Below are 23,003 nucleotides of genomic sequence, written 5' to 3' on the forward strand. Positions count from 1 at the left end.
GTCTGTGATTAGTGCAGTTTGATAAGGGTTTAATGTGCAGCCACAGTCTGTGATTAGTGCAGTTTGATAAGGGGTTAATGTGCAGCCACAGTCTGTGATTAGTGCAGGTGATAAGGGGTTAATGTGCAGCCATAGTCTGTGATTAGTGCAGTTTGATAAGGGGTTAGTGTGCAGCCACAGTCTGTGATTAGTGCAGTTTGATAAGGGGTTAATGTGCAGCCACATTCTGTGATTAGTGCAGTTTGATAAGGGGTTAATGTGTAGCCACAGTCTGTGATTAGTGCAGTTTGATAAGGGGTTAATGTGCTGCCACAGTCTGTGATTAGTGCAGTTTGATAAGGGGTTAGGGTGCAGCCACAGTCTGTGATTAGTGCAGTTTGATAAGGGGTTAATGTGCAGCCACAGTCTGTGATTAGTGCAGGTGATAAGGGGTTAGGTGCAGCCCCAGTCTGTGATTAGTGCAGTTTGATAAGGGGTTAGGGTGCAGCCACAGTCTGTGATTAGTGCAGTTTGATAAGGGGTTAATGTGCTGCCACAGTCTGTGATTAGTGCAGTTTGATAAGGGGTTAATGTGCAGCCACAGTCTGTGATTAGTGCAGTTTGATAAGGGGTTAATATGCAGCCACAGCCTGTGATTAGTGCAGTTTGATAAGGGGTTAATGTGCAGCCACAGTCTGTGATTAGTGCAGTCTGATAAGGGGTTAATGTGCAGCCACAGTCTGTGATTAGTGCAGTCTGATAAGGGGTTAATGTGCAGCCACAGTCTGTGATTAGTGCAGTTTGATAAGGGGTTAATGTGCTGCCACAGTCTGTGATTAGTGCAGTTTGATAAGGGGTTAATGTGTAGCCACAGTCTATGATTAGTGCAGTTTGATAAGGGGTTAATGTGCAGCCACAGTCTGTGATTAGTGCAGTTTGATAAGGGGTTAATGTGCAGCCACTGTCTGCGATTAGTGCAGTTTGATAAGGGGTTAATGTGCAGCCACAGTCTGTGATTAGTGCAGTTTGATAAGGGGTTAGGGTGCAGCCACAGTCTGTGATTAGTGCAGTTTGATAAGGGGTTAATGTGCAGCCACAGTCTGTGATTAGTGCAGTTTGATAAGGGGTTAGGGTGCAGCTACAGTCTGTGATTAGTGCAGTTTGATAAGGGGTTAATGTGCAGCCACAGTCTGTGATTAGTGCAGTTTGATAAGGGGTTAATGTGCAGCCACAGTCTGTGATTAGTGCAGTTTGATAAGGGGTTAATGTGCAGCCACATTCTGTGATTAGTGCAGTTTGATAAGGGGTTAATGTGTAGCCACAGTCTGTGATTAGTGCAGTTTGATAAGGGGTTAATGTGCTGCCACAGTCTGTGATTAGTGCAGTTTGATAAGGGGTTAATGTGCAGCCACAGTCTGTGATTAGTGCAGTTTGATAAGGGGTTAGGGTGCAGCCACAGTCTGTGATTAGTGCAGTTTGATAAGGGGTTAATGTGCAGCCACAGTCTGTGATTAGTGCAGGTGATAAGGGGTTAGGTGCAGCCACAGTCTGTGATTAGTGCAGTTTGATAAGGGGTTAGGGTGCAGCCACAGTCTGTGATTAGTGCAGTTTGATAAGGGGTTAATGTGCAGCCACAGTCTGTGATTAGTGCAGTTTGATAAGGGGTTAATGTGCAGCCACATTCTGTGATTAGTGCAGTTTTATAAGGGGTTAATGTGTAGCCACAGTCTGTGATTAGTGCAGTTTGATAAGGGGTTAATGTGCTGCCACAGTCTGTGATTAGTGCAGTTTGATAAGGGGTTAATGTGCAGCCACAGTCTGTGATTAGTGCAGTTTGATAAGGGGTTAATATGCAGCCACAGCCTGTGATTAGTGCAGTTTGATAAGGGGTTAATGTGCAGCCACAGTCTGTGATTAGTGCAGTCTGATAAGGGGTTAATGTGCAGCCACAGTCTGTGATTAGTGCAGTCTGATAAGGGGTTAATGTGCATCCACAGTCTGTGATTAGTGCAGTTTGATAAGGGGTTAATGTGCTGCCACAGTCTGTGATTAGTGCAGTTTTATAAGGGGTTAATGTGCAGCCACAGTCTGTGATTAGTGCAGTTTGGTAAGGGGTTAATGTGCAGCCACAGTCTGTGATTAGTGCAGTTTGATAAGGGGTTAATGTGCAGCCACAGTCTGTGATTAGTGCAGTTTGATAAGGGGTTAATGTGCAGCCACAGTCTGTGATTAGTGCAGTTTGATAAGGGTTTAATGTGCAGCCACAGTCTGTGATTAGTGCAGTTTGATAAGGGGTTAATGTGCAGCCACAGTCTGTGATTAGTGCAGGTGATAAGGGGTTAATGTGCAGCCACAGTCTGTGATTAGTGCAGGTGATAAGGGGTTAATGTGCAGCCACAGTCTGTGATTAGTGCAGTTTGATAAGGGGTTAGTGTGCAGCCACAGTCTGTGATTAGTGCAGTTTGATAAGGGGTTAGTGTGCAGCCACAGTCTGTGATTAGTGCAGTTTGATAAGGGGTTAATGTGCAGCCACAGTCTGTGATTAGTGCAGTTTTATAAGGGGTTAGTGTGCAGCCACTGTCTGCGATTAGTGCAGTTTGATAAGGGGTTAATGTGCAGCTACAGTCTGTGATTAGTGCAGTTTGATAAGGGGTTAATGTGCAGCCACAGTCTGTGATTAGTGCAGTTTTATAAGGGGTTAGTGTGCAGCCACAGTCTGTGATTAGTGCAGTTTGATAAGGGGTTAATGTGCAGCCACAGTCTGTGATTAGTGCAGTTTGATAAGGGGTTAGGGTGCAGCTACAGTCTGTGATTAGTGCAGTTTGATAAGGGGTTAATGTGCAGCCACAGTCTGTGATTAGTGCAGTTTGATAAGGGGTTAATGTGCAGCCACAGTCTGTGATTAGTGCAGTTTGATAAGGGGTTAATGTGCAGCCACAGTCTGTGATTAGTGCAGGTGATAAGTGGTTAATGTGCAGCCACAGTCTGTGATTAGTGCAGTTTGATAAGGGGTTAATGTGCAGCCACAGTCTGTGATTAGTGCAATTTGATAAGGGGTTAGGGTGCAGCCACAGTCTGTGATTAGTGCAGTTTGATAAGGGGTTAATGTGCAGCCACAGTCTGTGATTAGTGCAGTTTGATAAGGGGTTAATGTGCAGCCACAGTCTGTGATTAGTGCAGTTTGATAAGGGGTTAATGTGCAGCCACAGTCTGTGATTAGTGCAGTTTGATAAGGGGTTAATGTGCAGCCACAGTCTGTGATTAGTGCAGTTTGATAAGGGGTTAGGGTGCAGCCACAGTCTGTTATTAGTGCAGTTTGATAAGGGGTTAATGTGCAGCCACAGTCTGTGATTAGTGCAGTTTGATAAGGGGTTAGGGTGCAGCCACAGTCTGTGATTAGTGCAGGTGATAAGGGGTTAATGTGCAGCCACAGTCTGTGATTAGTGCAGGTGATAAGGGGTTAGGGTGCAGCCACAGTCTGTGATTAGTGCAGTTTGATAAGGGGTTAATGTGCAGCCACAGTCTGTGATTAGTGCAGTTTGATAAGGGGTTAGTGTGCAGCCACAGTCTGTGATTAGTGCAGTTTGATAAGGGGTTAATGTGCTGCCACAGTCTGTGATTAGTGCAGTTTGATAAGGGGTTAATGTGCAGCCACAGTGTGTGATTAGTGCAGTTTGATAAGGGGTTAGGGTGCAGCCACAGTCTGTGATTAGTGCAGTTTGATAAGGGGTTAATGTGCAGCCACAGTCTGTGATTAGTGCAGTTTGATAAGGGGTTAATGTGCAGCCACAGTCTGTGATTAGTGCAGTTTGATAAGGGGTTAGTGTGCAGCCACAGTCTGCGATTAGTGCAGTTTGATAAGGGGTTAATGTGCAGCCACAGTCTGTGATTAGTGCAGGTGATAAGGGGTTAATGTGCAGCCACAGTCTGTGATTAGTGCAGGTGATAAGGGGTTAGGGTGCAGCCACAGTCTGTGATTAGTGCAGTTTGATAAGGGGTTAATGTGCAGCCACAGTCTGTGATTAGTGCAGTTTGATAAGGGGTTAGGGTGCAGCCACAGTCTGTGATTAGTGCAGTTTGATAAGGGGTTAATGTGCAGCCACAGTCTGTGATTAGTGCAGTTTGATAAGGGGTTAGAGTGCAGCCACAGTCTTTGATTAGTGCAGTTTGATAAGGGGTTAATGTGCAGCCACAGTCTGTGATTAGTGCAGTTTGATAAGGGGTTAATGTGCAGCCACAGTCTGTGATTAGTGCAGTTTGATAAGGGGTTAATGTGCAGCCACAGTCTGTGATTAGTGCAGTTTGATAAGGGGTTAATGTGCAGCCACAGTCTGTGATTAGTGCAGTTTGATAAGGGGTTAATGTGCAGCCACAGTCTGTGATTAGTGCAGGTGATAAGGGGTTAATGTGCAGCCACAGTCTGTGATTAGTGCAGGTGATAAGTGGTTAATGTGCAGCCACAGTCTGTGATTAGTGCAATTTGATAAGGGGTTAGGGTGCAGCCACAGTCTGTGATTAGTGCAGTTTGATAAGGGGTTAGGGTGCAGCCACAGTCTGTGATTAGTGCAGTTTGATAAGGGGTTAATGTGCAGCCACAGTCTGTGATTAGTGCAGTTTGATAAGGGGTTAATGTGCAGCCACAGTCTGTGATTAGTGCAGTTTGATAAGGGGTTAATGTGCAGCCACAGTCTGTGATTAGTGCAGTTTGATAAGGGGTTAATGTGCAGCCACAGTCTGTGATTAGTGCAGTTTGATAAGGGGTTAATGTGCAGCCACAGTCTGTGATTAGTGCAGTTTGATAAGGGGTTAATGTGCAGCCACAGTCTGTGATTAGTGCAGTTTGATAAGGGGTTAATGTGCAGCCACAGTCTGTGATTAGTGCAGTTTGATAAGGGGTTAGGGTGCAGCCACAGTCTGTGATTAGTGCAGTTTGATAAGGGGTTAATGTGCAGCCACAGTCTGTGATTAGTGCAGTTTGATAAGGGGTTAGTGTGCAGCCACAGTCTGTGATTAGTGCAGTTTGATAAGGGGTTAATGTGCAGCCACAGTCTGTGATTAGTGCAGTTTGATAATGGGTTAATGTGCAGCCACAGTCTGTGATTAGTGCAGTTTGATAAGGGGTTAATGTGCAGCCACAGTCTGTGATTAGTGCAGTTTGATAAGGGGTTAGGGTGCAGCCACAGTCTGTGATTAGTGCAGTTTGATAAGGGGTTAGGGTGCAGCCACAGTCTGTGATTAGTGCAGTTTGATAAGGGGTTAATGTGCAGCCACAGTCTGTGATTAGTGCAGTTTGATAAGGGGTTAATGTGCAGCCACAGTCTGTGATTAGTGCAGTTTGATAAGGGGTTAATGTGCAGCCACAGTCTGTGATTAGTGCAGTTTGATAATGGGTTAATGTGCAGCCACAGTCTGTGATTAGTGCAGTTTGATAAGGGGTTAATGTGCAGCCACAGTCTGTGATTAGTGCAGTTTGATAAGGGGTTAGGGTGCAGCCACAGTCTGTGATTAGTGCAGTTTGATAAGGGGTTAATGTGCAGCCACAGTCTGTGATTAGTGCAGGTGATAAGGGGTTAGGGTGCAGCCACAGTCTGTGATTAGTGCAGTTGTATAAGGGGTTAATGTGCAGCCACAGTCTGTGATTAGTGCAGGTGATAAGGGGTTAATGTGCAGCCACAGTCTGTGATTAGTGCAGTTTGATAAGGGGTTAATGTGCAGCCACAGTCTGTGATTAGTGCAGTTTGATAAGGGGTTAATGTGCAGCCACAGTCTGTGATTAGTGCAGGTGATAAGGGGTTAATGTGCAGCCACAGTCTGTGATTAGTGCAGTTTGATAAGGGGTTAGTGTGCAGCCACAGTCTGTGATTAGTGCAGTTTGATAAGGGGTTAATGTGCAGCCACAGTCTGTGATTAGTGCAGTTTGATAAGGGGTTAATGTGCAGCCACAGTCTGTGATTAGTGCAGTTTGATAAGGGGTTAATGTGCAGCCACAGTCTGTGATTAGTGCAGTTTGATAAGGGGTTAGGGTGCAGCCACAGTCTGTGATTAGTGCAGTTTGATAAGGGGTTAATGTGCAGCCACAGTCTGTGATTAGTGCAGGTGATAAGGGGTTAGGGTGCAGCCACAGTCTGTGATTAGTGCAGTTTGATAAGGGGTTAGTGTGCAGCCACAGTCTGTGATTAGTGCAGTTTGATAAGGGGTTAGGGTGCAGCCACAGTCTGTGATTAGTGCAGTTTGATAAGGGGTTAATGTGTAGCCACAGTCTGTGATTAGTGCAGTTTGATAAGGGGTTAATGTGTAGCCACAGTCTGTGATTAGTGCAGTTTGATAAGGGGTTAATGTGTAGCCACAGTCTGTGATTAGTGCAGTTTGATAAGGGGTTAATGTACAGCCACAGCCTGTGATTAGTGCAGTTTGATAAGGGGTTAATGTGCAGCCACAGTCTGTGATTAGTGCAGTTTGATAAGGGGTTAATGTGTAGCCACAGTCTGTGATTAGTGCAGTTTGATAAGGGGTTAATGTGCAGCCACAGCCTGTGATTAGTGCAGTTTGATAAGGGGTTAATGTGCAGCCACAGTCTGTGATTAGTGCAGGTGATAAGGGGTTAATGTGCAGCCACAGTCTGTGATTAGTGCAGTTTGATAAGGGGTTAATGTGCAGCCACAGTCTGTGATTAGTGCAGTTTGATAAGGGGTTAATGTGCAGCCACAGTCTGTGATTAGTGCAGGTGATAAGGGGTTAATGTGCAGCCACAGTCTGTGATTAGTGCAGTTTGATAAGGGGTTAGTGTGCAGCCACAGTCTGTGATTAGTGCAGTTTGATAAGGGGTTAATGTGCAGCCACAGTCTGTGATTAGTGCAGTTTGATAAGGGGTTAATGTGCAGCCACAGTCTGTGATTAGTGCAGTTTGATAAGGGGTTAATGTGCAGCCACAGTCTGTGATTAGTGCAGTTTGATAAGGGGTTAATGTGCAGCCACAGTCTGTGATTAGTGCAGTTTGATAAGGGGTTAGGGTGCAGCCACAGTCTGTGATTAGTGCAGTTTGATAAGGGGTTAATGTGCAGCCACAGTCTGTGATTAGTGCAGTTTGATAAGGGGTTAGGGTGCAGCCACAGTCTGTGATTAGTGCAGTTTGATAAGGGGTTAATGTGCAGCCACAGTCTGTGATTAGTGCAGGTGATAAGGGGTTAGGGTGCAGCCACAGTCTGTGATTAGTGCAGTTTGATAAGGGGTTAGTGTGCAGCCACAGTCTGTGATTAGTGCAGTTTGATAAGGGGTTAGGGTGCAGCCACAGTCTGTGATTATTGCAGTTTGATAAGGGGTTAATGTGTAGCCACAGTCTGTGATTAGTGCAGTTTGATAAGGGGTTAATGTACAGCCACAGCCTGTGATTAGTGCAGTTTGATAAGGGGTTAATGTGCAGCCACAGTCTGTGATTAGTGCAGTTTGATATGGGGTTAATGTGCAGCCACAGTCTGTGATTAGTGCAGGTGATAAGGGGTTAATGTGCAGCCACAGTCTGTGATTAGTGCAGTTTGATAAGGGGTTAGTGTGCAGCCACAGTCTGTGATTAGTGCAGTTTGATAAGGGGTTAATGTGCAGCCACAGTCTGTGATTAGTGCAGTTTGATAAGGGGTTAATGTGCAGCCACAGTCTGTGATTAGTGCAGTTTGATAAGGGGTTAATGTGCAGCCACAGTCTGTGATTAGTGCAGTTTGATAAGGGGTTAATGTGCAGCCACAGTCTGTGATTAGTGCAGTTTGATAAGGGGTTAGGGTGCAGCCACAGTCTGTGATTAGTGCAGTTTGATAAGGGGTTAATGTGCAGCCACAGTCTGTGATTAGTGCAGTTTGATAAGGGGTTAGGGTGCGGCCACAGTCTGTGATTAGTGCAGTTTGATAAGGGGTTAATGTGCAGCCACAGTCTGTGATTAGTGCAGTTTGATAAGGGGTTAATGTGCAGCCACAGTCTGTGATTAGTGCAGTTTGATAAGGGGTTAATGTGCAGCCACAGTCTGTGATTAGTGCAGTTTGATAAGGGGTTAATGTGCAGCCACAGTCTGTGATTAGTGCAGGTGATAAGGGGTTAATGTGCAGCCACAGTCTGTGATTAGTGCAGTTTGATAAGGGGTTAATGTGCAGCCACAGTCTGTGATTAGTGCAGTTTGATAAGGGGTTAATGTGCAGCCACAGTCTGTGATTAGTGCAGGTGATAAGGGGTTAATGTGCAGCCACAGTCTGTGATTAGTGCAGTTTGATAAGGGGTTAATGTGCAGCCACAGTCTGTGATTAGTGCAGGTGATAAGGGGTTAATGTGCAGCCACAGTCTGTGATTAGTGCAGTTTGATAAGGGGTTAGTGTGCAGCCACAGTCTGTGATTAGTGCAGTTTGATAAGGGGTTAATGTGCAGCCACAGTCTGTGATTAGTGCAGTTTGATAAGGGGTTAATGTGCAGCCACAGTCTGTGATTAGTGCAGTTTGATAAGGGGTTAATGTGCAGCCACAGTCTGTGATTAGTGCAGTTTGATAAGGGGTTAATGTGCAGCCACAGTCTGTGATTAGTGCAGTTTGATAAGGGGTTAGGGTGCAGCCACAGTCTGTGATTAGTGCAGTTTGATAAGGGGTTAATGTGCAGCCACAGTCTGTGATTAGTGCAGTTTGATAAGGGGTTAGGGTGCAGCCACAGTCTGTGATTAGTGCAGTTTGATAAGGGGTTAGGGTGCAGCCACAGTCTGTGATTAGTGCAGTTTGATAAGGGGTTAATGTGCAGCCACAGTCTGTGATTAGTGCAGGTGATAAGGGGTTAGGGTGCAGCCACAGTCTGTGATTAGTGCAGTTTGATAAGGGGTTAATGTGCAGCCACAGTCTGTGATTAGTGCAGGTGATAAGGGGTTAGGGTGCAGCCACAGTCTGTGATTAGTGCAGTTTGATAAGGGGTTAGTGTGCAGCCACAGTCTGTGATTAGTGCAGTTTGATAAGGGGTTAGGGTGCAGCCACAGTCTCTGATTAGTGCAGTTTGATAAGGGGTTAATGTGCAGCCACAGTCTCTGATTAGTGCAGTTTGATAAGGGGTTAATGTGCAGCCACAGTCTGTGATTAGTGCAGTTTGATAAGGGGTTAATGTGCAGCCACAGTCTGTGATTAGTGCAGTTTGATAAGTGGTTAGGGTGCAGCCACAGTCTGTGATTAGTGCAGTTTGATAAGGGGTTAATGTGTAGCCACAGTCTGTGATTAGTGCAGTTTGATAAGGGGTTAATGTGTAGCCACAGTCTGTGATTAGTGCAGTTTGATAAGGGGTTAATGTGTAGCCACAGTCTGTGATTAGTGCAGTTTGATAAGGGGTTAATGTACAGCCACAGCCTGTGATTAGTGCAGTTTGATAAGGGGTTAATGTGCAGCCACAGTCTGTGATTAGTGCAGTTTGATAAGGGGTTAATGTGCAGCCACAGCCTGTGATTAGTGCAGTTTGATAAGGGGTTAATGTGCAGCCACAGTCTGTGATTAGTGCAGTTTGATAAGGGGTTAATGTGCAGCCACAGCCTGTGATTAGTGCAGTTTGATAAGGGGTTAATGTGTAGCCACAGTCTGTGATTATTGCAGTTTGATAAGGGGCTGTAAATGGCTTTTTAAATTATGTATATATTTCCACTTCCATTCTTTTTAAGTACCCAGTGTATCTTCATCCTGTTTTTATACATACATTTTGGATTTACAATAAATATTTTTTTTTAAATAAATTTTTGATGTCCTGTATTCAACTCTACAAGTGAATCCTTTCGCCAAAATTTGCACCCCTGGGCCTTTTATACAGAGCTTGGTATAAAAGGCCCAGGGGTGCAAATTTTGGCGAAAGGATTCACATGGCTCGTGTTGTCTTACCATTGAGTCTGTCTTTTTCTTGCTATACAGATTACACTATGGGTTTATTTTCTGTTTCTATTGTAGGTGTTTAGATACTCCTGTGACAGCTATGTGGATTAGAATACTATTTTGCACTTTGGTTTTGTTTATATTTAAGGCTGGGCCTGTAGTTGTGGGAGGGGCTTGGATCCCCTTTAAAAGGACTTCCAATCCTCTCCCACTTTACCGTTGTTGGTCTAGCAACCAAACGCTTCAAGCCCACTTCTCTCCGGCTTGTTTGGAGACTGGTCTTGGTCCGGCCCGTTGTCAGGCCGCAGTCGCACTCTTCAGCGTCATCACGGTTTTGGTCTATTCCAATTCTTTTTCATTTTGTATAGTTCATAGGCGTTTCGGAACTGTTCGCATTACCACACATACAAATTGGTTTGCTCCCATGGGTACGAGCTTTCGGTTCTTTCAACCGCACGAATGCAAGCATTGTTCGGCTCCTTTCACTACGTTTGCATGCTTAATCGTTCCCCATGATTCATACAAACCTTCTCATAATTTGTATTTTGAAACATGCAAACAACTAGGTAAAGGTAGAGACTGTTCGCACGATTCTTCCCTATTGACAGGTGTTACTAATTCCTCTCTTACACGAATTAAGACGAATTGTATGTATATCTGTCACTTTGCGTCACGGTTCCCCCTACTGGTTACAAATTATATTACGGGTTTACAAATATATGGCATATGATTATTTCTATTTTTTGATTTGTTATTTATGGTATATCACCCTGCCATTGAGTTGACCTTTAATGTCATTGTGATGTTCTTCCCACAGGTGCGTTAGGGAAGATTGTTCCTGCTTTGATAAACTTGTCTTTTTAGGTTGGTAGTTTGGTTGAAGTTTGGCTTATTTAAATAATCCCTTCTGACTTTACATTTAACATCTCAAATTCCTTTAGGTGCCTTTGTCAGTCCAGACTGTAGAATTTACGAAGGTTCTGCCATTTGTGTCAGCTTTTTCCCATTTCACTCCTCGCATCTAGGTTTTGGGGTAGGTTCTTTTATTATTACTCGGGCCCACGATCTGGCCACACTCACGTATAAATCAATATGCTCAGATACTTATTGCATCTTATCTATAGGTCGCAGCACGTATTTACTGCCAACCTCTTTACCCTAATTCTGCAAATAATTATCATTACTGATTCTAACTATCTCAGGCATTTACAATTCCTTTTCCTTACTCCTGTTAGCAGATAGTCTGGCTATCAGGGATTTAGGTGTCCAAACAGGTTATGTTTTCTGGTCTTAAGCGATAGGCTAGTGGTCCTGCGAGGCCAACACCCATCCTCATACTCAGAGGTATACGCTCATCGGCCCAAAGCCTAGTTATTCGCCTTGCATGGTTGCATAGAGAGGGTCTCACATGTCACTCCCATTCTATCTTATACTTTAGTTATTACCGAGGGGCCAACACCCCGCCACACCGTTCGGTGGCCTCAAATCCCCTCGGGCCAATGCATAGTTAGAGCCTCTCATGCCGCTTGGCAACTAGCAGGGCCTCACCTGTTACTTTGTGGTAGAATAATTTTTCGCTGCTTGGCACCTAGCTAGCCAGTGAGGAGGGAGTGTGTGTGTGTGTGTCTGTACTAGGCTATGTTATCTCATTCATGGTAATTACAGTATATATATATATTTTAGTATGTCTCAAGTACCAGAAGAACTGTCCTTTCCTAGCACCCCTGCTAGGTCATGTACCCCTGCCCACGGAGCTGATGTGACTAGTCCATTGTCACTTAGATCATGGACTATTCCACGCCTCACAGCAGAGCTCCGTAGAAGATGTACTCATTTCCCAGCTACTGCCAGGAAAGTGAAGTTATTCAGACTGCTCAATACCAACACAGACGACTCAGATGCCGGCTCCCAATGCTATGATGACCTCGTTGATGTCTTCTATTGGAACCATAAGTGATAGACTGGATAAATTAGAAGCAGTCTGTTCCTCCAATATGCCTACAGGGCTTGCTATTCCTGATTCGGCAGGCTCAGCTGTCACACCCGGTAACTCTCTTGCCACATTTAAGGTCCCCGAGAATATCAATCCATCGCATATGGTTTCGGCTAATCTCAAAAAGGACATCCTGGAAGGCAAGGATGTTAAACTAGTCTCGCTCCTCATTGCCTCCCAGGATGTCCTTGAGAACAGGACCTTTGCAAATGGGAACATTTCAGTGGTGCTGAGGGCAAGAGATCCTAGGTTGAACAAAAAACGGTCTATACCTGGTTTGGGGATTTATATGGATGTGTATTGCTCTGTATATCCTGAGAAAAGAGCAGAGTTGGACATATACATGCACAAGCTGGTAGATCTGGGGCACAAATATGGCGGTACAGCCTTTTATGACTATCACCATTCCTTTTCTGCAAAGGTGGCTGCAGCTCTGACTCAGTTTAACTACAGCATAAATTGGAGTAAGTTAGACACAGATTTATTTTGCAGGCCTCAGGACTCCGGCTTGTGCAGTTTGTGCATCCACAGCACACAGTACCAACCTATGCCCTAATTCAGCGGAAGTTGAGCAGGGCCACTCAGGCCCTAACTCGCAAGACGTACCAGAGTTTAAGGATAAGTTGGGTAGGAACATAGTCTTCCTGGGCGAATCCCAAATATGTAATAATTTTAATGCCGGTGTGCAGGGACGTATTAGCTGCGAGGCAAACAAGGCATTTTCCAGGGGGTGGCAAAAAAAGCCACCCCCAAATGCCCAGGGCAAATGTCTTGTTAGCCTTGCAGCTAACTGGCAATACGGGCGGGCGGGCGGCGCTGGCGATGGAGCACTTTCCCCTGAGCTCTCTCTGTGTGTCTGTTAGTGAGTGTGTGTGTCTGTTAGTGAGTGTGTGTGTCTGTTAGTGAGTGTGTGTGTCTGTTAGTGAGTGTGTGTGTCTGTTAGTGAGTGTGTGTGTCTGTTAGTGAGTGTGTGTGTCTGTTAGTGAGTGTGTGTGTCTGTTAGTGAGTGTGTGTCTGTTAGTGAGTGTGTGTGTGTCTGTTAGTGAGTGTGTGTGTGTCTGTTAGTGAGTGAGTGTGTGTCTGTTAGTGAGTGAGTGTGTGTCTGTTAGTGAGTGAGTGTGTGTCTGTTAGTGAGTGAGTGTGTGTCTGTTAGTAAGTGTGTATATGTCTGTTAGTGAGTGTGTGTGTGTGTCTGTTAGTGAGTGTGTGTGTGTGTCTGTTAGTGAGTGTGTGTGTGTGTGTGTGTCTGTTAGTGAGTGTGTGTGTGTGTGTGTGTGTCTGTTAGTGAGTGTGTGTGTGTGTGTGTGTCTGTTAGTGAGTGTGTGTGTGTGTCTGTTAGTGAGTGTGTGTGTGTGTGTGTCTGTTAGTGAGTGTGTGTGTGTGTGTGTGTCTGTTAGTGAGTGTGTGTGTGTGTCTGTTAGTGAGTGTGTGTGTCTGCCAGTGAGTGTGTGTGTGTATTTAGAAGGAAGGGTGGGGAGGGGGGGCGCCTGAGTTTTGTCATGCACAAAACCAGGGTACACCACTGCCGGTGTAGTGGGACTGCCTAAACTGTGAATTGCCATGTTTTATATGTATGGATGTACCCTCCTAGAAAGTGTGTTTCCCCTCTTTCACATTCCCCTTTCTGTAATGTTCACCACAAAATCTTTTAATATACCTTTTGGCCGCCCGTGGCCACCCCGGCACTTCATTTAGAACGTTTACTTAGAATGTTCGAGGTGGGAAAACCGCAGACCGTAGGGAAACGAGCGGCGCGTGTTTCCCCTGGGTGGCCGCCTGTTCTTATTGCATTCGTCTCCCGAACTATGCCAGACCACCCCGATCCTCCAATTAGAACATTCACACCTCACTAATGAGGTGTGAAAAACGCAGACCGCAAGGGAACGAGAGGCACGTGCGTCCCCTGGGTGGCCACCGTTTCGTATTGCCGAACCAAGGGGAGCATTCGTCTCCTGAACCGGCCTGCGTACACTGTCTTCGGTCCCTGTGTCAGGAACCGTCCTACCCGCTCTAAAAGGAGATGTAATTACTCGTCCCTTCCCTCGGATTGGACGGCGAAACTCCTTCCTCGTGGATTGGCGCGATTTGGTTCGCGCCCTTTCAGCTGATTGGCTGTTGCTTGGTTTAGGCGCGAAGTTTGAATGCACCGGACTAAACCAAGCAACACCAGGGAACTACTTTCGGGGATGTACAGAGCCTTGAGCCCCAGACTTTCAACGCTGATATCTCCAGCTCTCTACATCCGATCGCCCTGCTTTTTGCAGGGGTCCCAGAGGGGATCAGGGGCTATTTAGCTATGTAAGTGTTAACCCTTTAACCCCTTCCTGTCTCGGGGCGCCGAGCCCCAAAGTGTAACCCCCTGAATGTAAAATGTATTCATGCGTGTCCCTGTGTCTAGTTAGTATCTCCCAGAGCAGGAGATGGTTATCTATTCCCCAGCCCCCTCCTGTATGTGTTCTGTGTTGTGTTGGATGGAGACCCCCTGTGGGGGTTTCTGCATAAAAAGCGGTGTGCCCAAATAAAGATTGTCAAACTTTGTATCCTGGAACTGGTACTGGGGAATTGGGTCTGACCTATCATTACAAAAGGGGATAGCCAGCCAGGTTACCCAGGTCCTGCTACAGCCGGCACTTGTGGTTTTAGTTCTTGTAGGCTGTTACACGTTTGTGCTCACTGTTTCCGGGCTCACGCAAAAACCACGTGCTCTAATAAAATGTTTCCTAAACCATACCCCACTTGCATCAACGTAACATTATTTGCTGTTCTATTACACCACTACCCCTCACAACACTTGGTTAAATTCCTCGCTGAAGTGTTGTCTGAAGGGTTTCACACAGGTATCGTACACTTGCCATCTGGTACACTGGAATGCAATAATCTACAAACAGCATTGACAGATCCAGAGTTAGTGAGTGATTTATTAACATTGAATTGGAACATTTTTTTGCTTGGGCCATTTGTTTCCCCACCTTTCACTTCATGGAGAACTAACCCTATTAGGGTTGTGATCCTTGTTTGCAGATAGCACGGTCCTCTAGGGTAAACAACAGGCACAGTCCTTTGGTTTTCATATAATCCAGGCAACTTTATTGGCAAGTCCACACAGCAACACAACTAAAAACATAAATATAACAGGTTTCCCCTTTAAACAAAAACTTAGCACGTCTGAGCACTGACTCACTTTTAATATCCCTCTCTATCAGGGTTAAACTAACAAAAACATATCGCACCAACCTTATTAGATAGCAACACTCTGCTAGCTAGCCTTTCTCCACTCCCAGTGCTCCAAGCCAGCCTTGACTGCTTCCTTCTGCACTCCCAGTGCTCCAAGCCAGCCTTGACTGCTTCCTTCTGCACTCCCAGTGCTCCAAGCCAGCCTTGACTGCTTCCTTTCTGCACTCCCAGTGCCTAGTCTCCTTGACTCTCTCACTGGAGAGAACAGCCTCTCTCCTACCTGCTTCCTGGGAGGAAGCCAGCAAATCCCCCTTTACCTGCCTAGCAGGGAGGGGTTTATTCCCACTGCTACAGCTGATTATCTGCAGCTGAGCAGTGTGTTGGAGACAGTCCAAAACACCCTGGCCTATGTCTCCCAAGAAAACCACTAAACTGTGGAGTTGAGCATTGGCCCACCCTGCTCTCCAAATGCTCCACCCCAGGGGCCCATAACTAAACTTAGCTTTGTGTTGCTCCCAACACAAGCTACACATACTCCCCCTGGGGATAAATGGCCTCTCTGCCTTCGCTTTATCACAGGATCGTGACGGGTAAAACCTCACATAAACCCAGACTGATCATCGATTTATCAGCACCACATTCCTTATCCCTAGTCTCAATTCCCTCATCACCACCACTTCCTTATCCCTAGTCTCAATTCCCTCATACCGTCTGACGAATTCTCCCTGCAATATGCCACTATTGACAATGCCATATGGGCCATTTTGGCTGCTGGGACAGGAGCATGGCTCAGTAAAACTGACATTGTTAAAGCTTTCAAGTTACTCCCCATTCACCCCTCATTTTGGCATCTGCTCGGCATTAAGTTGCACGGTTTATATTATTTCTTCTCACGGCTCACGTTTGCCTCCAAGAGCAGCCCCGAAATATTTGATATCTTCGCTTAAAGGACCACTCTAGGCACCCAGACCACTTCAGCTTAATGAAGTGGTATGGGTGCCAGGTCCAGCTAGGGTTAACTAATTTTTTTATAAACATAGCAGTTTCAGAGAAACTGCTATGTTTATCAATTAGTTAAGCCTTCCCCTTTTTCCTCTAGTGGCTGTCTCACTGACAGCCGCTAGAGGCGCTTGCGTGATTCTCACTGTGAAAATCACAGTGAGAGCACGCAAGCGTCCATAGGAAAGCATTATGAATGCTTTCCTATGCGACCGGCTGAATGCGCGCGCAGCTCTTGCTGCGCATGCGCATTCAGCCGACGGGGAGGAGAAGAGGCGGAGAGGAGGAGGAGAGCTCCCCGCCCAGCGCTGGAAAAAGGTAAGTTTTAACCCTTTTCCCCTTTCCAGAGCCGGGCGGGAGGGGGTCCCTGAGGGTGGGGGCACCCTCAGGGCACTCTAGTGCCAGGAAAACGAGTATGCTTTCCTGGCACTAGAGTGGTCCTTTAAACCTTGTGTTGGTTGCTACTTAATGTGTGCAGATGTCCAACTGTAATTCACTATTTAGATGATTTTCTCACGATTGGAAACATAGCAGCCTTAAACACATGTTGGCTCTTTTTGAGTCCCTGAGTAAACCAGTCTCCCTTAAAAAATAAATAAAAAAAAACATAGGTCTGGACACGGTTATGCATTTCTTGGGAATTCAACTAGACTCGATTCACATGCAAGCAAGATTTTCCCAAGATAAGATTGAGCGCACGCTAGCGAATATTATGCTGTACTTACAGCTAGGTTCTTGCAACTAGAAAGAACATCAATATCTGCTTGGGTCGCTTAATTTTGCCATGAGGATCATTCCCCAGGGTAGATCTTTCACTTGTCACATTGTTAATAAAGGCCAGTCATCATCTTTGGTAATTATGAGGTTTTTAAGGAAACTCACATGGGTAGCGGCCACTTGCCCAATTTTCATTACCTGCATTCACGTTCCTGGTGTCACAAATATATCAGCTGATCACTTGTTCCTTCCTCTAGACTCTGCCCACCGCTTTCCGACTGGCTACCCCTGCCTCGTCATTCCAAGACATGCTCCTGGATTAGATGTCTTATTGATTCATGCACGTAACCTTTCCCACCTTGCACTTTCGGTTAACTCTATGAAAACCTATGATAAGTTCTTAGCGGAATTTCAAGTTCGTGACATGTTTGCTTTGGAAACTATTGGGGTTTACATCTTTTTGCCTTAACTTAAAATTATCTTTTAACACGATCAAACTTTATCCAACAGGCATCCAACACCACATGCTAATATAACATCCTTATAAAATAGGGTTCCTTTCATGATTCCAGATAAAGACTTTACTGAAGGGAATGCAAAAGATAGATATACATCGACCTCCTCAAAGACTACCCATCCACAATAAAATATTCCTGTCATTATCCGACTTGTTAAATACAGCTCCATTCGAACATATAACCAATATGGTCATTATAACAGCCATCTATCTTGCCTTTTATGGATTTTTACGCTCAAAGGAATTCACCACCAGTAATGTAACGGCCACAGACTACATTAAAATAGCCGATATCAAAAAATCCTTAGACCATTACGTTCTGTCACTTCATCACTCTAACCAGATGGGACACACGGTCAACATACCTATTTTCCCTACCTATAATAAATGGTGCCCCGTTAAGGTTTTGGACACCTATTTCAACACTTTCCATAAACAACCACACCAACCACTATTAGAACTACACGGTTCCATTCTCACTACTGCTAAATTTATGCTCTATGTCCGTTTGTTGTTAACTAGACTTGGCCTAAATGCAAATCATTACTCAGGACACTCTTTCCACATTGGGGCAGCATCATCTGCTACCTCCAACCACATTCCAGCTCATATAATCAAAGCTATGGGACGCTGGAAATCTTCTGCTTGCACTCTATACATACCAAACCCAGATAAAGAGTTATGGCAAGCTTTTCGTGATTTGTCCAAATAGTTGATGTATTGTAATATGAATACATTTTGTATGGTACACTTCTTGTTGCCCTCTTTATTACAGGCCTACTGCATTGTCGGCACACTGCAACCAACTGGTGTTATTTAACTGTTTGTTGGTTACGAATTATATGTTACCTTACCATCACGGCAATATTACCCCGACTACACATTTAAGGCTGGGTCTGTAGTTGTGGGAGGGGCTTGGAGCTGCCTATCTTCTCCCACTTTACCTTTGTTGGTCTGGCAAGTCACCACTCCCTTTATTCACATCACCCTCTAAGGTAGGCCCTCTTTAATTCAGGCCTACTGCATTGTCGGTTCCGGCACACCACAACCGGCTGGTGTTATTTAGCTATGTTTGTTGTTTATGAATTATGTTGCCTTACCATCACAGCAATATTGCCCTGACTACAAATATAGTTTATTTGTTTTATACTTTTCTGAGTGGTGGGGAAACACGCTTTTGTATACTAGTTATTTTGTGTATTTTATTTACATATGGATTATGCACTTTTTTTTTTTTATTAATCCTTTTCAGGTTTTTGTGAATGTTTATACTTGTATCAGGTAAAGGAGCCTCCATGTATTTTATTAGAATTCAGTCTAGGAGTAGTTATATTTATTTATTTTTTTATATATAAAATATTATATAATTGTATTTATTTATTTATTTATTGTGGATTTTGAAGAAGAGAGGTGGATCCTCTTTAATGCACCATTTTTTTTCACAATATTCACTGTATTTCTAGCATCTGCTACAATTGTATTGGGCAAGGTTGGCCAGAACATTAGATCTCTAACTGCAGCTGTCACCAAGCATGCCATACTGTTGTCAGTGTCAGTGTCATGGAGTTCCACAGCTAGGGTTTTACTTTTTGGTCTCTCCAGGGTATCCATGTCCATGCTTAGCAAGTGTTGGTGCATAGAACATGGCAAATTTTGTCTTTTTTTCAGAGGGAAGGTTCGGGGAAGAGAACGAACCGAAATGTGGAATCGTATTGAGGAAATGGCCAGACAAAACCCTCAGGTGGGTATTCTGTAATCTGTAATTAAATATAGCTCTGCAACAAATGTATTGCTTTTTCTATGTTAGTCTTATTTATGAGCCTTTTCTTTATAACTCTTTTTCAGTTTCTATTATCACCTTAAATTATTTTACCAATGATCTCTTTTCTGTTATGTTTAATTCTCTCTCTTTCTACGCAATCATCCTGAAATTCTCTCTCTCTCTCTCTCTCTCTCTCTCTCTCTCTCTCTCTCTCTCTCTCTCTCCTTCCTTGCTTTTTAAATAGTACCCCATGTACAATGCTCCTCCTGCTCTTAATCTTATCTGCTCCATGGAGACAGACACTCCAACTGCTGAGGACATTCAGATCCTGAAGAAGACAATGGAGACACAGGCCGTACAGGTGATAGCTGATTATTCCCCTGTACATCAACATTCTTCCAAATACCATCTTGCATTTAGGCCCTCTGACCTTTCTTACCCTAGGACTTCTCCTAACATCTGCCCTCTGCCTTTTCTTACCCTGTGACCTCTCCTAACAATTCCCTTTGACCTTTCCTGCTCTGGGACTTCTACTAACATCTGACCTTTCCTAACCTGGGACCTCTCTTAACATCTGCCCTGTCTAACCCTGGAACCTCTCCTAACATATGCCTTCTGACCTTTTCTACCCTGGGACCTCCCCTAGCATTTTCCCTTCCCTACCCTGGGATCTCTCCTAACATCTGCCCTCTGACCTTTCCTACCCTGGGATCTCTCCTAGCATCTGCCCTCTGACCTTTCCTACCCTGGGATCTCTCCTAGCATCTGCCCTCTGATCTTTCCTACCCTGGGATCTCTCCTAGCATCTGCCCTCTGATCTTTCCAACCCTGGGACCAATCCTAACATCTGTCCTCCAGGGCCGGACTGGCCCACCGGGCAGTGGCGTACTAAGGGGGGGGCGGCCCGCCCCGGGTGCCACTGACTAGGGGGGGTGCCATGACTTCCAGTGTCATGTGTCACCCCCCATCATTACGCTGCGCACAGCCGCAGCACCTTTGCGGCCAAACACCGGCGGGACTTCCTTCTTTATGAGGAGGAGGGGGAGGAGCGTTGCGGGCCGCGGCGTCGCGCAACGTGATGATGACGTGCGCAGCGCCGTCAGTCCGCCTTCACGGATCTTCAGCGGAAGGATCCATTTCCGGGCGGTGAGGCACCCAGTGGTCGGACTCGGCGGGCAAGCAAGGCATCATCAAAATGTAAGTATAAAGTAGTTATCTTATGTCTGGGGCTGAATTAATTAAAGGGGGGGTGTATTAATTAGAGGGGGGTGGGTTCATTAAAGGGGGGGTGTATTAATTAGAGGGGGGTGGATTAATTAGAGGGGGGTGGATTAATTAGAGGGGGGTGGATTAATTAGAGCGGGTGTATTAATTAGAGGGGGGGTGTATTAATTAGAGGGGGGTGGGTTCATTAAAGGGGGGGTGGATTAATTAGAGGGGGGTGTATTAATTAGAGGGGGGTGGGTTCATTAGAGGGGGGTGGGTTCATTAGAGGGGGGTGGATTAATTAGAGGGGGGTGGATTAATTAGAGGGGGTGGATTAATTAGAGCGGGTGTATTAATTACATAGTTACATAGTTAGATAGCTGAAAAGAGACTTGCGTCCATCAAGTTCAGCCTTCCTCACACCTGTTTTTTGCTGTTGATCCAAAAGAAAAGAAAAAAACCCAGTTTGAAGCACAATTTTGCAACAAGCTAGGACAAAAAATTCCTTCTTGACCCCAGAATGGCAGTCAGATATATCCTTGAATCAAGCAGTTATTACCCTACATTGAAAGATTATATCCTTGAATATTCTGTCTTTGCAAGTATGCATCTAGTAGCTGTTTGAACATCTGTATGGACTCTGATAAAACCACTTCTTCAGGCAGAGAATTCCACATCCTGATTGTTCTTACAGTAAAAAAACCTTTCCTTTGCCTTAGACGAAATCTTCTTTCTTCCAGTCTAAACGCATGGCCTCGTGTCCTATGTAAAGTCCGGTTTGTGAATAGATTTCCACACAATGGTTTGTATTGGCCCCGAATATATTTGTATAATGTTATCATATCCCCTCTCAGGCGACGTTTTTCTAAACTAAATAGGTTTAAATTTGTTAACCTTTCTTCATAGCTGATATGTTCCATTCCTTTTATTAATTTTGTAGCCCGCCTCTGCACTTTTTCTAGTGCCATGATATCCTTCTTTAGAACAGGTGCCCAAAATTGCACAGCATATTCAATATGTGGTCTTACCAGTGATTTATAGAGAGGCAAAATGATATTCTCGTCCCGAGAATGAATGCCCTTTTTCATGCATGACAATACCTTACTGGCCTTGGCCACTGCTGATTGACATTGCACATTGTTGCATAGTTTGTTGTCTATAACAATTCCCAAGTCCTTTTCGTGTGTTGTTATCCCTAATTCGCTTCCATTAAGGGTATACGTTGCTTGTGTATTCTTTACGCCGAAGTGCATAACTTTGCATTTTTCAACATTAAATTTCATCTGCCATTTGAGTGCCCAGTCCCCCAGTCTATCTAAATCCTTCTGCAGCAAAGTAATATCTTGCTCACATTGTATTATTTTACAAAGTTTTGTGTCATCTGCAAACACTGAAACATGACTTTCAATGCTGTCTTCAAGATCATTTATAAAAATGTTAAATAGAAGGGGTCCCAGAACAGACCCCTGAGGGACACCACTTGCCACCTCTGTCCAGCTTGAAAATTTACCATTAACGACAACTCTTTGTATTCTGTTTTTAAGCCAATGTTCTACCCAAGAACAAGCATTTTCATCGAGACCGATTTCCTTGAGTTTGAACACTAATCTTTTGTGTGGAACTGTATCAAATGCCTTGGCAAAATCCAAATAGATCACATCCACTGCAACACCCTGATCTATACTTCTACTTACTTCTTCGTAGAACGCAATCAAGTTAGTTTGACATGACCTGTGCTTCATAAAACCGTGCTGATTTTTGCTGATAACCATATTCTTCTCAAGGAATTCTTGAATATTATCCCTTAATAACCTTTCAAATATTTTACCAGCCACAGAAGTTAAGCTCACAGGTCTATAATTAGAGGGGGGTGTATTAATTAGAGCGGGTGTATTAATTAGAGGGGGTGGATTCATTAAAGGGGGGGTGTATTAATTAGAGGGGGGTGGATTCATTAAAGGGGGGGTGTATTAATTAGAGGGGGGGTGGATTAATTAGAGGGGGGTGGATTAATTAGAGGGGGTGGATTAATTAGAGGGGGGTGGATTCATTAAAGGGGGGGGTGGATTAATTAGTGGGGGGTGGATTAATTAGAGGGGTGGATTAATTAGAGGGGGGTGGATTCATTAAAGGGGGGGTGGATTAATTAGAGCGGGTGGATTAATTAGAGCGTGTGGATTAATTAGAGGGGGGTGTATTAATTAGAGGGGGTGTATTAATTAGAGGGGGGTGGATTCATTAAAGGGGGGGTGTATTAATTAGAGGGGGGGTGGATTAATTAGAGGGGGGTGGATTAATTAGAGGGGGGTGGATTAATTAGAGCGGGTGGATTAATTAGAGGGGGGGTGTATTAATTAGAGGGGGTGTATTAATTAGAGGGGGGTGGATTAATTAGAGGGGTGGATTCATTAAAGGGGGGGTGGATTAATTAGAGCGGGTGGATTAATTAGAGGGGGGGTGTATTAATTAGAGGGGGGTGTATTAATTAGAGGGGGGTGGATTCATTAAAGGGGGGGTGTATTAATTAGAGGGGGGGTCGATTAATTAGAGGGGGGTGGATTAATTAGAGCGGGTGGATTAATTAGAGGGGGGTGGATTAATTAGAGGGGGGTGGATTCATTAAAGGGGGGGTGTATTAATTAGAGGGGGGTGGATTAATTAGAGGGGGGTGAATTCATTAAAGGGGGGGTGTATTAGAGGGGGGTGGATTAATTAGAGGGGGGGTGGATTAATTAGAGGGGGGGTGGATTAATTAGAGGTGGGGTGGATTAATTAGAGGGGGGTGGATTA

The 23,003-nt window shown here is 44.8% G+C and overlaps 1 protein-coding gene across 3 annotated transcripts in view; it reads left to right on the forward strand.

Moving 5' to 3' along the window:
- PPP2R5D (protein phosphatase 2 regulatory subunit B'delta) overlaps nucleotides 1-23,003 on the forward strand; it is a 192,423-nt gene that overhangs the window by 133,017 nt on the left and 36,403 nt on the right. The window contains exons 14-15 of one of the 3 annotated variants that reach the window (XM_063444210.1): nucleotides 18,914-18,986; nucleotides 19,252-19,368. In XM_063444210.1, the coding sequence (XP_063300280.1) occupies nucleotides 18,914-18,986; nucleotides 19,252-19,368 (190 nt within the window). The remainder of the gene's footprint in view (nucleotides 1-18,913; nucleotides 18,987-19,251; nucleotides 19,369-23,003) is intronic. The other 2 variants (XM_063444212.1, XM_063444211.1) reach the window with 2 other exon arrangements.

This window comes from Pelobates fuscus, chromosome 2 (assembly GCF_036172605.1).
Source record: "Pelobates fuscus isolate aPelFus1 chromosome 2, aPelFus1.pri, whole genome shotgun sequence".
Classification (NCBI taxonomy): domain Eukaryota; kingdom Metazoa; phylum Chordata; class Amphibia; order Anura; family Pelobatidae; genus Pelobates; species Pelobates fuscus.